Raw genomic sequence first — 14,171 nt, forward strand, 5'->3', positions numbered from 1 at the left:
TCCGTGTGGTTTGCTTTCCACACGATGGAAGAATTGTGACTATCGATCAATTATCGTTCGTTCGTCCACGGGTCCCTCCTGCGCAGTCGTCATCCCCTCCTGGTTTTCATCCACCAGTTGCATCTGCCCCAGCACAGATCAACTACGTGGCCACCTATCCCGTGCCTGTATCCAGTGATGCCGCCGTCGTGCATAGTGTCCTGGGGGCATTGGGCCCTGACTTCCGAAATATTGTCCTCCCACCGGGAGCGACACTCTTGGAAGCACCGACTTCCTGTTCATTATGATGAAGTTCGAGCGAAGCATAGTTCCTTTCCTATCTCAAGCTCCTTAAAAAATGAACCTGGATCTGCCGAAGCATAGTTCGTTTTCCTATGTCAAGCTCCTTAAAAAATGAAACTAGGTCTGGCCGAGCATAGTTCCTGATCTTGTGTCAAGCTCATTAAAAAATGAAATAAGGGTTATGAGGATAGTTCTTTTCCTAGGTCAACCTCATAATAAAATGAAACAACTCCTCCTTTCCAAATCGAGTCTTTGATTAAGATCTCGTAAAATCCAAGTCGAGTCTTTCCAAGATCTCGAAACTGAACCTTCATTCCATCCACCTCGTTGAATGCAATGAAGCTTAGGGGGCATGTACCTCGATTTGCGTTATTATGCTGGGGGCATGCGAACTTATAACAAGCATAGTTTTTCGTTTCAAGCTTGTGTAAACATGAAACCGAATCCAAGCAGAGTTCTCCATGGTTCAAGCTTGTGGGGGCATGTGAACTTATAACAAGCATAGTTTTTCGTTTCAAGCTTGTGTAAACATGAAACCGAATCCAAGCAGAGTTCTCCATGGTTCAAGCTTGTGTAAAAATGAACCCATACCCGATTCACATCTTGTGATTGCCGTTTATCCGCTAAATTCTGCTAGATGAGCCTTGGTTGTTTCATTCCATCACCACCATCTCTTTGGCCGATCATATGCTTTCACTTGGTTGTTTATCCTTTCCTGAGGAACCGCAGTGATGAGTGGTTTATTAGCCAGCCTCTTGAACATTACATGTTTTGAGCAGTTCCACCATTGCCAGAACCAGTTGCTACCCTTTATACCACTCGTTCCTACAGGACGAGTCGCCTTTACGCTCTTTTCTGACTCGTAAAAGATGAAAAGATAGCCGAGTATTTTTCCTTTTTTGACTCGTTAAAGAGAATAAAAATGGAGGTCTACTTTCAGCTCTTTTCCGACTGTTTAAATGTGAAAAGATCGCCGAGTTACCCCTCTTGACTCGCTAAACGTAAATAAGAGGCGGTCATCTTTAGACTCTTTTCCGACCGTGTAAAAACGAAAAGATCGTCGGACCCTTGTCGTTTCAGGTTCGTTAATGGTTACGAAACGACGTGGCTTTGATCGCTTTTTTACTTTTTCAGGTCGAAATCACTATTTATGAAAAGTACTCCTCGATCGTAATGGTCGGGTGGTTCTTTCAAGCGTTCTTTTATACTTTTTCGGGCTCGAGAGACACAACTTTATGAAAAAGGACACCCTTGGAGTTTCCTTTTCCGCTGTCTTTTCAAACTCTCTAAACATGAAAAGACGTCGAGTTCTTCCTTTGTCAGACTCGTTAAAACCTGATGACATCGGATTCTGTCGAAATGACACACCACAAGCATATGCTATCCCCATCAAGCTTGCTAAAAATAATTGGGGTACTCGCCAGAAATGGCGGGGGAAAAATGGAACCATAATTATTGTCGTGTCGGCAGTATGTCGCTCTTGAACATGGCACTTCTCTGCTTTCGTGTCTGGGTGGGGATATCTCATCTCATATTTTTCACTTGCCTCCGTGGATTTGGGTAATCCTGTTTGACCTCTCATCTTCTCATTGCCTCGTCATCATGACCTCTGATACATTGATGTCAAATACTGCCAATTCCACTATTGTGCCACCGATATGTTCAAGAGAAGTTGACCTCTGCAAAGAAACAACCTCCCTCTGATAGCTCGCACAATCTTGATTCACAACATTATCTCTCTGTCTCGTGTCGATGATGTGGGAAACATTATGGCCCACCTTCGATCAAGGTCACTTCTTGTCGACTTCAGCTCATTATCCAGGAAGTTGATCTAGAGACTCCCTTCCGGTGCCTTGGAGCCTGCATGCCTCAATGGCAGGTTCTTCGTGTTCGATGTGAGGTTTTCATCATTGGCCTCCGATCGAATGATTCTACGGGTGTTCGACGTCAGAACACTAATTCACACGCCGTAGATTGTACCTATAGTACCTTGAGGGCCATTGTCATTATTGGTGGTACCTCTCGCGTCTGTTAACAGTTTTCAATATTGACTGGTAATCAGACGATGTTCATGCATGTTCGACTTCAGCTCATATATTCACATGCTTGAACTTGTACTTCTGTTCGGGTCGAGATGGAGCGCAAGACCCTGGATTGTGTCTGTTGTAATCCAGGCGTGATTCTTGATACATGACTCATTCACTGGATGGCTGCGACCATACCTGAGTCAATTCATTGATCCTAACCATATGGCTGCGTCCATACTATGGATCTAGATTATTATGTACTCTCTTATGGATGGCTGCGACCATACCACATACATCATGTACTTGAGCTATCAGTTGTATCTCTCAATGCAGATTCTCGGCGGCAGCTACATGTGTTCTTGTAAAGCACTTCACCCCTCTCTCTCTCGGGCCTCATGCTTTAGGGGGCGTCTGTTACACAGTAATTTGTCACCATTGGTCACCGTCCCTGTTACCCCTGTTTCCGTACATTGGAGGACGCATTCCGGGACCTGTGAGCAGTGACATAGCCTAAAAACACTTGCATTATGTTCCCCTGAGTATGTACTTCATGTTCCCTGAAGACACCTTCTGCAAATTATCCCTGAAAAGTGCCCTTTTTCCATTGGCGCGGGTCCACAGTGTCTTACCCGTGCCAATCACTGAGATCCTCAAAAGGGGGTGCGACCATTGGCGCTCTGTCTTAGAACAACACCCGCGCCAACCAAGTTTGGTAATGATTTTTGACAAACGCGCACCCATATGTTTTTTCCCTTCAGATCACGAAGTCTTTTGAGGATAAAATCCATCTGATAGAGGTCGAGAGTCATCATCTATCCTTGACATCTATCCACAGCGGCTTTTCGGAGATAATGTCAATCCACAATGGGTGTCCTGGTGCATTGTATCTTCCTCCCTTCTCCATCTATAAAAGTCTGTCCTCATGCATTAGATAAGCTAGTTTTTGAGTAATGCTAGTTGTGATTATGCTTGTCTTGAGTGATAGTAAGAATCTTGAACCATAGGGAGGTTATGCTGCCGGAAGTCTGAGAGGGAGAAGGTCTATTGCAAGACATACATAGCTGCTCGCCCAGCCAGAGGGAGAGGCTCAACGTCAGAACCTTGGTTGTATCTTTCTCTGTTTATTATTCATTAATAAACAACTACTATTATGGTTCCAATCTCATTGTTCATCATGATAATGTTTGATTTATTTCCTTTCTGACTGAAATATAGTTGTATATAGTGGATTTTATGCTTGTTCTCGTTTTGTTCTTTGCATGTGCAGGTATCCATACGCGGGGATCGCTAGGATTGTGACCTGCCGGAGCAAGGGAACAGGAGCATCAACTCTTCTTCGACATTAGCGTTGGACTCCAGGTTGGTTATCGTAATCCACTTTCAGTATGCAACTAGGAACTTGCATAGTATCGTGATTTGATTGTTGCTAGACCCATTTTGGGCTAGTGGGATCGCCTCTGTCTGCAGAGGGGATTTACCTCTCCAACAATATAAGTAACATATTCTATAACTAACTCATTCTTGTAATCGAGTGTAGACTTCTTAGCAAAATGTGCAGGACTATACCAGAAGAAGCGGTTGAGGAACCATGACTCTCTATTTCAGTACTCAAAGTCCACATGCAGATTGGTACTCAAACAACGCAATGGGCAAGGAATCACGCGTTGTTGGATGGGGAGATCGAGTCAACCATGAGAAGAACGCATCCGATCTCAAAATCTTCGCTCTCCTTCCTTTAGATACAGCAGACACTAAGTTGGGGTTTGGTTACGAGGTTGTTCATCAATTCGAGCTAGTAGTTCAAACCAACTTGTTTTGAAGGAATAATATTGTTCAACTGTTATGAATTGCTATTTTTAAGTTTAAAGTCTAACTGTAATCAAATGCCTATAAAAGGCGGGGATGTAATATGTCAAGCAGCATGCTGAACCTTTGAAATATTTTGTTGTGTAACCATGACTTAAGTTCTAATAGAAGTTTGTTATGACACTCTTGCTCTGAATTCTAGTGGAATGTGTTGAATGGAAAGTTGATGCTCATGTTTTAACTGTGATTACAACCGTTTCGTTATTGTAAGTTTAAAAGCCCCCAGGTGTGGCTGGGCCCACTGTCTAGTCAATTTAGTGTCCTAAATTGCTCTACATAAATTATCAATCCAGGTATCGTAAACTGATGAAGTGCAGTGCACTATATGTGCTTAGTTAACCTTTCTCTTACTTTGTTGTTTTATAGTTTATGTTGTTTTTGGGGGTTTTGTTTCTCATACTTAAGGAAATTAATCTAAGAAAGAAAAGTTATTATTCTAAATGAAATCTCTAAATGTTAATGGACAACTAAATCTAATGACTCTTAATGTTAAAATCTAATTTCTAAAGAAGGGAGAAAAGGAAATGAACATTAGATAAAAACAAATCAAAACTCTGAATAGTGAGATTAACCTAAGCCGGCAAAATGTCTATGAAATGAAAGCAAAAAATGATAACAGCTAAATGAAGTGTTTTATCGCTCCAATATACAATTTTGGGAGAACTACCTCCTTGTGATAGCATTTGGAGGGATCCAATACTTCATTGTTCTAAAACTGAAAATGAAATTGCAACAAACTTAAATGAAAGACTAAAACTGAAAGTGAAAATGCAACTAATCTACTATAATAGCTAAATGAAGTGTTTTATCATTCCACTATACAATTTTGGGAGAACTACCTCCTTGTGATAGCATTTGGAGGGATCCAATACTTCATTATTCTAAAACTGAAAATGAAATTGCAACAAACTTAAATGAAAGACTAAAACTGAAAGTGAAATTGCAACTAATCTACTATAACAGCTAAATGAAGTGTTTTATCACTCCACTATACAATTTTGGGAGAACTACCTCCTTGTGATAGCATTTGGAGAGATCCAATACTTCATTATTCTAAAACTGAAAATGAAATTGCAACAAAATTAAATACAAAACATGTAAAGGAAAACTAATCTACTGTGTGCTCTAATGCTCGAAACACCAATTGGAAAATACTTTCTTGGACTATTTTGCTAAGCATAGATTACACAGCTAGATAAATCTACAATCAACCGGTTGAACACACTTGCATGAATTAAACTTGCATGAATGGAAAATCTAAACTATTAAACTTGAAAACAATAAAATGACATACTTGAATGAAATCAAAGCAAAACTACAAAACAAAATCTATTCTAACTTACATTCTAATATGCTCCATGACATCTACTTCACATCTCCTTCCATGTTGGGAACATCAAAGCTTTATTCAAATTCTTCAAAATTACAAAGTACAACAAGTTGAGCTAACAAAAGTTTACAAAGCTCTCCAAAGCTTCCAAAGCTACCAAAGCTACCAAATGAAGGAGAGAGATCTCCTATTTATACAAAAAGATGAGAAGTCATCTCATTAATGAGAGTCCATGAATCTCTCCCTATACCTCTAGAGTTATAATCAAAATAGGAAATGATAAGACACGTCTTCTTAGAGTTTCAATACAAATAGGAAATGTGACACATATCCTCATGATCCCATGATCCTCTCCATTCAAATTCGAATTTGGCCTTAAGATGCCACATAAAGGTCTTCTAGAAGCTTCCTTTTGACCTACACATGTCAAAAATCTCATCCCACTTGTTAGGTATAAGCATATGCACATTATTTTCTAATTTTTAACCACAAATTCACTTAAAAATGCTAAGAATTAATAAAGTTTGGAAAAACATAGATGTGACCCAATAATGATGAAAGTGAGATGAATGTAGTGACATGGTAGTGAAATGAAAGTGAAATGGAGGTGATATAATGGACATAAAAGTGAAAGTGTAATCGAAATGAATGACAATTTCAAGACCCAACACCCACCCATCTGGGTTAGCTTTGTATTTTTCATTAACAGTGTCACTGTGAACCTAGTGCAGTTACTTTCCTTTTCCATTATCAGTCAACTTAATTGTGTTGATTTGTTTGATTGATTAGTGTATGCAGGTGTGTGAATGATTTCGAGGTTCTTGTTATTGACATAGTGGCAATTAGATTTTGGTGTGAACTTTGTGTGCCTTCCAAACTAGAGTTGTACCATTACCTTGACTTACTCTCATATTAGACACATCGCATGATCACTTGCTGAGTAGATGGAATTAGTACCTGTAGACAACGTCAGCATAAGTCTTTAAACTCTTTAACCCAATCTTAATTGATTAAAGACAGGCTTGGTTTATTTTCCAAACCTACCTTTGTTTCTCTGGGAAGACCGACTCAAATCAATTCCTTGCCTGAGTTGTAGCATGGAGTAGGCAACCCAAAATAGGTGGATGTTGCATTGACTGTTCAAGATGTTACTAATGGAATTAATGACCAAGGTAGGAAGTTGTATTACTTGGACAGATGATTGAATGAAACTCGTTTCATGTCAGCTTATTCTTCAAACCTTCGGGTCCATGTGTTGTAGGTTGGAACAAAGCATTCCAGGAGTGATTTGTATGTGAATAGCTACTGAAGACCAATTCTTTAGTTTACCTCCCCTGCTCATGTAATTGCCAATTTCATTAGCCAGCTGAAACGAGTGCTCTATTCTGTTTTGTACAATAATTAGTCTCATTGGATGATTGATCTTTTCTTGGTTCATAAGGTTCCAGTTACCCACTGTGTAGTTAAATCATTGCTTCAAAGTTGCATCAGCATATTGGTTGTGAGTAAGGATATCCATAAGTCAGGATTGGTGTGATCCCAGAAAACACTTAAGTACAGTTCCTTGAATTTGTGTGATTATATAGCTAGGATCAGCGTTAAGATTTCTTCCATTAATCAAATCCTGTAAGTAGTTGATTTGAAGTTGGGACAATAAGTAAGTAAGTGATAGAGTGAGACAGAGTAAATCCTCCAAATTAGTACTTAACTCCTGAGTCTTGATAAGGGAACATTAAGTACAGAATGATTGTTTGGTCAAAGCGTTGCTAGGATAAACTACTCATTTGCTTATAAGTTGGATGGTTATAAATTGCTTCAGGAATGAATTGTTATTTGCAATCAAGAGCTTAATCAGTTGGGTAGTCACTAGTACAGATTGTTTGATTATTTCAAGTAAAAACAACCATTATCATAGGATTCTTGTTGAGGAGTGATTGATTGGTTTTCACATAGGGAGTCTGGTACCAGCATTCAGAGATTTTATTGGTGTTGTTTGGTGTGGATACAAGTCTTCTTTCTAGAGATACATAGTTTAGTACAGATTTGAATATTGAAATTTGTAAAGGTTTTAGATTGAATTTGATGTTGGGTTTTCTCTTGACAAATTACAAATAGTTATCATTCCATAAATTGTAAAAAGGAAATCATTAAACTCTGACCTAACCCTGAACAAAGAGAGCGCAAGGCAATTCGTGCTTATGAACCCCGGGTTGACAATTACTATTAAGGGATTCAATCTGATCATTTAAATCTCTCAACATTTTGGCGCCTTTGCTGGGGAAATTGTCATTTCTATTCAGGTAATCATTATTATCAGAGTTCAAGATCTTGCAGGACTATCAGAGGGAGGAGAGAGTATGGTAAGACGTGAGTGAAGAGCCACGCATCCACTTTTGTTGGGGTTGCTCCAAAGTCTGACCGATCACTGTTTGTTCTTGATTTCTATTTTCCTTTATCTTTATGCGTAGAAGTACAGGTAGACCTAGGGACAGTAAAGGTAGATTTATTTCAAATTCTAAATTTCCTACAACTTTTGGATCAATTAATATACCTGTTTTAACTGCCGCTAATCGATATGCAGGTTTAAGACAAGAGGGAGTAAGTGTTGATGCCAACGTGATTTCAGATCAGGAATTCTTTGATCAAGAAGGAAGGATCATACAACAGGTTGTCTTTGACAACCTTGTAGAAGAACCAGTGGAACAGTTAGACCCCTTGGACGAGCAGTCCACCAACATCTACTGTGTTCCAATACCCCCAGTCCACACCATAATTAGCAAGCCCCAACGGGTACCTGTTGCAAATATGGAACATGCAGATGGTGAGGACAGAAACCATGATGAACACCACGAAGAAGGGGAAGGCCCTAGACAGAATGTTAACCTATTTGGAGGAAACCAAGAAGAAGAAGAAGTCACTTTCGGGTTCCCTATCCTGGATGTGACTCGCGACATCAACATGAAGAACATTTTGATGGCATCTCTACCACTATTCTATGGTAAATCATCCGAAGATCCCGATGCTTTTCTCTTTGAATTCGATATTTTATGTCGTAGTTATAATTACTATGAGGATGCACATAAACTCAAATTATTTCCCGCCACATTAAAAGATGTAGCCCTTAGGTGGTTCATGAGTCTAGGGCAGCATACCATATACACATGGGATGATATGAGGTCAACTTTTCTTAAAAAATATCAAGATTTCTGTAAGAGTAGGGACATTAGTGATATCCTTAGGATGCAGCAAACTGAAGACGAAAACCTAGAAGAGTATCTTGAGAGATTCTTGTACAACTTTCATAAATCCCGTGGAAGCACCCTAGACCAAAAAATCATCAGAACTGTGTTCCTAAAAGGGCTAAGAGATGATTGCATAGAAACATTAAACTTGCTTAGTGGTGGGGACATTTACAAGAAATCCTTTGCTGAAATCATTGACCTTTGTCGCACCTACTCTAGAAGCCAAGCTAAAGTAGGTAAAAAGCTTCGAGACAATTCTCGAGACTATGTGCAAAATAATACTACAGCTAATGTTATCGCCAGCGTTGAGCTTGGGAACCTATTAGAGAATTTCAAAACTGACATCTTAAATACAATCAACAACCAACTTGACACCATGAAAATCAATCAAAAGCATGAGGCTGAAAAGGCAGCCATGGCAATCTTTTGTCCCAAGTGTAGGTGTAAACATGCAGAGAGGGAATGTCCTCTAAATTCCATAGAAGTTTGTGGGATCTACACTCTAGAGCACCCAACCGAGAAGTGTCCATCACTTCCCGATCTACAGGCCATTTACAAAGGCAATCCCGAAACCCTTGACCAAGCTCAAACAGCCAAAAGACCCACCTGGAAAGGTCAGAGTCAGAGTTCATTCCCAGACTCGAATTTTCAAGGATATAGCCAAACCCAGCCTTGGACCTTTCCTGCATCCTACCCCCCTTGGGTTGCTCAACAACCACAAGGTACTGCTTGGAACTAGAATTGGAGAACGAGTCCTTATGTTACCAACTATCAACCCCAATTCTACACGCCTTATCCAAATATGTCGAGCACTTCATATAATCCATCCATGCAAACTTATCAACAAACATATAACCCTAACATGTATCAACAACCTACACAGCTACCACCTCCTCTGCATCAGTTATTACCAACACCTGCCAACACAACACCTCCTATACATCAATTATTACCTGCACCTACTAACACACCCCCCCCCATAGGCACCAGCTAATATAAACCCACCACGACCTACACTGTTGCCTGCACAACCCGTACCTAACCCAAATCACAATAGGACACCTCAACCTGTGCAAAACATAGATATCCAGCCCTTTCCTACATACATGATCACGACCATTCCTATGAATGAAATCCAGTTACGGTCAGGAAAAATAGTGAATAAAGGGAAATTGACTGTGGTTATTCAAGAAGAGGTGCCCTCCCTGTCATCCGAAAAACATTCACAAAATGAAAACCAGCAAACAACGGAAAAAGAGTTAACTGAACCACCATACCCAGAGAGACTAATAGTAAAGAAACAAGAGGTCCCGCTTGAATATGACCTGGAAAACGAGCTTAGGAACGTCTGTATTAAAATACCACTTTTACAAGCAATCTAAGACATCCCTATATACACTAAAATTGTCAAGGATCTCTGCATCAAGAAACTAGGGAGAAAAGGGCATAAAAACCAGAATGTCAAAATTATGAGTCAAATGTCCACGATGATTTCAGACATGCCTGCCAAATACAGTGACCCTAGAAACCCCATTGTCACTATCGAAATAAATGGAGTGCTTCTACCAAATACTCTTGTAGATTTAGGGGCTGCAATAAATGCAATGACTTATGAAACAATGACATCACTACAGCTGCCTGGATTGAAAACCACCCCTATCCTTTTAGAGATGGTAGATAAATCCGTTGTCAAACCAATAGGATCCTTGGAAGATATAGTAGTCACTATTTCCTCCTGGCAATATCCTATAGACTTTGTAGTCATTTCTCCAAAAACCTCTAGACCTAGACACCTTGTGGTCCTGGGAAGGCCATGGCTGGCAACTACGGATGCCGTCATTGGATGCAGAAATGGGGAAATGACCATTTCAAATGGATCTCACAATCAAACGTTGTCCATCTTTCCACCTGCTCAAACAGCTGCTAAAGTACCAGTATGGCTCGAAAATCCTTATGGAAACGAAGACTGCATGTTTCCATTATTAACATTAGAACAGTCTAGAGGTCTCCAGGAACACTCTGATGAGCATGTTTTGCAGCAGTTTCTAGTTGATAGTTCTTGCATCAATTATCCCATCTCATTTAATGGTTATCAGCATGTGTTTAGTGATGAGTTTCAGGAAACTTTCCATCCGGCCATCTTCACCTCATTTGCAGCCATGGAAGGGAGCCAAGAGCTCACCACAAAACCTGTGGAAATATTTGAAGGGAAAATTCTACATATTGGCACAGGATTGACTGTAGAACAAAAGCAGCAGTTGATGAGTATGGTTCGAGAACAAACCAGAGCATTCGCATGGGATTACTTGGATATGAGAGGTATACATCCAGACACTTGCATCCATCATATTTACACAAACAAAGAAATGAGACCTGTTCGGCAGCCGCAAAGGCGGATGAACCCAGCATTGAAGGATATCGTTAAAGAAGAGCTTCAGAAACTTTTGGCCGCAGATTTCATTTACCCCATTTCTGATAGCAAGTGGGTATCACCTCTAGTAGTAGTCCCAAAGAAGAACGGAAAATGGCGGATCTGCGTCGATTACAGAGAATTAAACAAAGCCACACTACGCGATTATTTTCCATTGCCTTTTATTGACCAAGTTCTCGACACACTTGCAGGTAAGAAATATTTTTCTTTTCTAGATGGCTATAGTGGGTACAATCAAATACAAATAGCTAAGGAAGACCAGGAAAAGACCACCTTCACATGCCCATGGGGTACTTATGCATATAAAGTCCTTCCCTTTGGTCTTTGTAACGCTCCCGCCACCTTCCAAAGAGCTGTGCTTGCTATCTTTTCTGACCTAATCCATGACTGTGTGGAAGTCTATATGGATGACTTCACAGTCTATGGGGATGACTTTCCGCAAGCCTTGGAAAATCTAGAGAAGGTATTGATCCGTTGTCAAGAAGCCGATCTGGCCCTTAGTAGTGATAAATGTAGGATGATGCAAACTAAGGGGATTGTTTTAGGCCACCATGTATCATTTGAAGGAATTCAGGTCGACCCAGCAAAAATCGAGGTAATTTCGCGTATCCCTATTCTGAGCTCACAAAAAGAGGTAAGAAGTTTTCTAGGGCACACAAGATATTATCGACAATTCATTGAAAATTTCACTAGAATAGCAGCACCATTATTTAAATTGTTAACTAAAGATGTTGACTTTATATGGAATTTTGACTATCAACAAGCTTTTCAGGTACTGAAGGAAAGATTTTCCACAGTCCTAGTGCTAAGAGGACCAAATTGGTCCTTACCTTTTCACATTTGTACGGATGCTTCAGACACTGCACTGGGAGTGGTTTTGGGACAAAGGGAGGATAACTTTCCCTATGCCATTTATTTTGTTAGCAAAAACCTCTCTCTCGCTGAATTAAATTATACGGTCACTGAAAAAGAACTGTTAGCAGTTGTACATGCTATAGGGAATTTTAGACATTATATTACTGGTTACGAAACATTTGTTCATACGGATCATTCTGCTGTTAAATTTTTAATGAATAAACCAATCACTAATGGTAGGATAACTAGATGGTTGTTGCTTCTACAAGAATTCAATATAACTATAATTGATAGGCCTAGAAGGGATAATTTGGCAGCTGATTTCTTATCTCGTTTGAATCTTACGTAGGGAAGCATGCCAACGCCAGTGCCTGACGAATTCCCAGATGAAGTTCTATTTTCCATTTCTACCATTACTCCTTGGTTCGCTGATGTTGCCAATTATTTGGTATCAGGAAAGCTACCCCAAAACATGTTGACTTGGGAAAGGCATAACATAGTGCAACGCAGTGCTAGTTACTCATGGATTGAGGGAGATCTATTCTATACAGGGCCAGACTTGATTATGAGGCGATGTGTGCGGGAAGACGAAATGCATGACATACTAAGCACCAGTCATAATGAGCCTTGTGGTGGCCATTTTGCCGATAAGAGGACGGCATATAAAGTTCTCCGCACCGGATACTATTGGCCTACGCTCTTCAAGGACGCCAAGAAGTTTGTTTTAAGTTGTGACACTTGCCAAAGAATGGGGAGGCCAGTGGCCTCTGATGAAATGCCCCTTCACCCACAAATTGCTATTGAACCCTTTGAGAAGTGGGCATTGGACTTCGTAGGGCCCATCTCCCCAATGTCAAATAAGAAAAAATATATTTTGGTATGCACTGATTACGTCACCAAGTGGGTGGAGGCTAAAGCATTGTACGCTGCCACAGAAAAGGTGGTAGTGGAGTTTTTGTTCGAGGACATTTTTACAAGATTTGGGGTCCCTTGGGAAATTGTCACTGACCAAGGCACCTAATTTACATCAAAGTTGGTCAAGGCACTTACAGAGCAATATAAAGTTAAGCATCACAAATCGACTCCTTAACACCCCCAAGCTAATGGGCAAGTAGATTCCACAAGCAAGGTGTTGGAATCCATCCTTACAAAGACAATTCAACTGCATCACAGAGATTGGGCAGAAAAGTTACCAGAGGCACTTTGGGATTACCGAATCACCTAGAGGAATGTGACTGGGCATACTCCCTATGAGCTAGTCTATGGTAAACAAGTACTTATGCCCATTGAATTTTAGGTAAAAACTTTTAGAATAGCTACTCAATTAGTATGAATTTAAACGAGGCTCAAGAGCAAAGATTGATGCAATTGAACGAGCTAGATGAAATTTGACAAGATGCCTACCACTAAACTGCATTAGTACAGAACCAAAGAGCCCGATGGCACGATAAATTCATTAAGAAGAAAGTCTTCCATCCAGGCGACTGGGCCTTATTATACGATAGTAAGTTTAAGCATTTCAAAGGTAAATTTTCTACCAGATGGTTAGGACCATATGAGGTAATTGAAGTTTTTGATAATGGCTCAGTTCGCATCTATACTATTGATAATGACATGAATTCTTTTGTGGTAAATGGTCATTGACTTAAAGTTTATCATAAGCCACTCTCACGTGATCAGTTTTTGCAGGAAATTCAAAAGGATCCAGGATTGGAGCTGATTCATGCAAAGGACCAGCCCCTTGTTGGTTCAGTTAATTAATTTTTATTTATTTTACATATATCTATATATATATATAACAATGGGCTATCATTTTTGTTATCCACAGGTGGTCCTCCCCACAGCCCATGTAGAATAAAGGAGGAATTCACCAGGAGAAATTTTATCCCTTTAACCAGGCCTGGTGGATTACATATGGAAAAGGAACTTGTGGAGTCTTCTTTGGAAGCCTTCAGACTCTCTAAATATGAAGCTCCCGAGCAATGGCTGATCCAGGCTCATAAATGAAATGGACCAGCAGTAGTTTAGGGATTCCTTGAGTATAAAATTGTTCTTTTTCGGGCTCAAGGAAATGATTACGGAAAGGAAACATGTGGAGTCTACTTTGGGCAATTCAGACTCTCTAAATAAGAATGCCT

General features: G+C 40.1%; 1 protein-coding gene across 1 annotated transcript; it reads left to right on the plus strand.

Moving 5' to 3' along the window:
- The first annotated feature begins 10,234 nt into the window (after positions 1–10,234).
- LOC149228116 (uncharacterized) lies at positions 10,235–13,677 on the plus strand. The gene is made up of 4 exons (XM_089380679.1): positions 10,235–11,369; positions 11,577–11,773; positions 12,383–12,750; positions 13,575–13,677. Exons 1-4 carry the CDS (start codon positions 10,235–10,237, stop codon positions 13,675–13,677), a joined length of 1,803 nt encoding a protein of 600 aa, XP_089236805.1.
- The last annotated feature ends 494 nt before the right edge of the window (positions 13,678–14,171 follow it).

Source organism: Pinus tabuliformis, chromosome J (genome assembly GCF_031772625.1).
Source record: "Pinus tabuliformis cultivar Carrire ecotype Pingquan chromosome J, CPIR1, whole genome shotgun sequence".
NCBI classification, from domain to species: Eukaryota; Viridiplantae; Streptophyta; class Pinopsida; order Pinales; family Pinaceae; genus Pinus; species Pinus tabuliformis.

What these genes read in the sequence shown, in the direction of transcription:
- LOC149228116 (XM_089380679.1), top strand. Translation starts at nt 10,235, where the DNA reads ATGATTTCAGACATGCCTGCCAAATACAGTGACCCTAGAAACCCCATT. An exon ending in AGTTCTCGACACACTTGCAG is followed by an intron (nt 11,370 to 11,576) that starts GTAAGAAATATT and finishes ACTGTGTGGAAG; the next exon opens with TCTATATGGATGACTTCACA. An exon ending in CTCTTCAAGGACGCCAAGAA is followed by an intron (nt 12,751 to 13,574) that starts GTTTGTTTTAAG and finishes ATTTTCTACCAG; the next exon opens with ATGGTTAGGACCATATGAGG.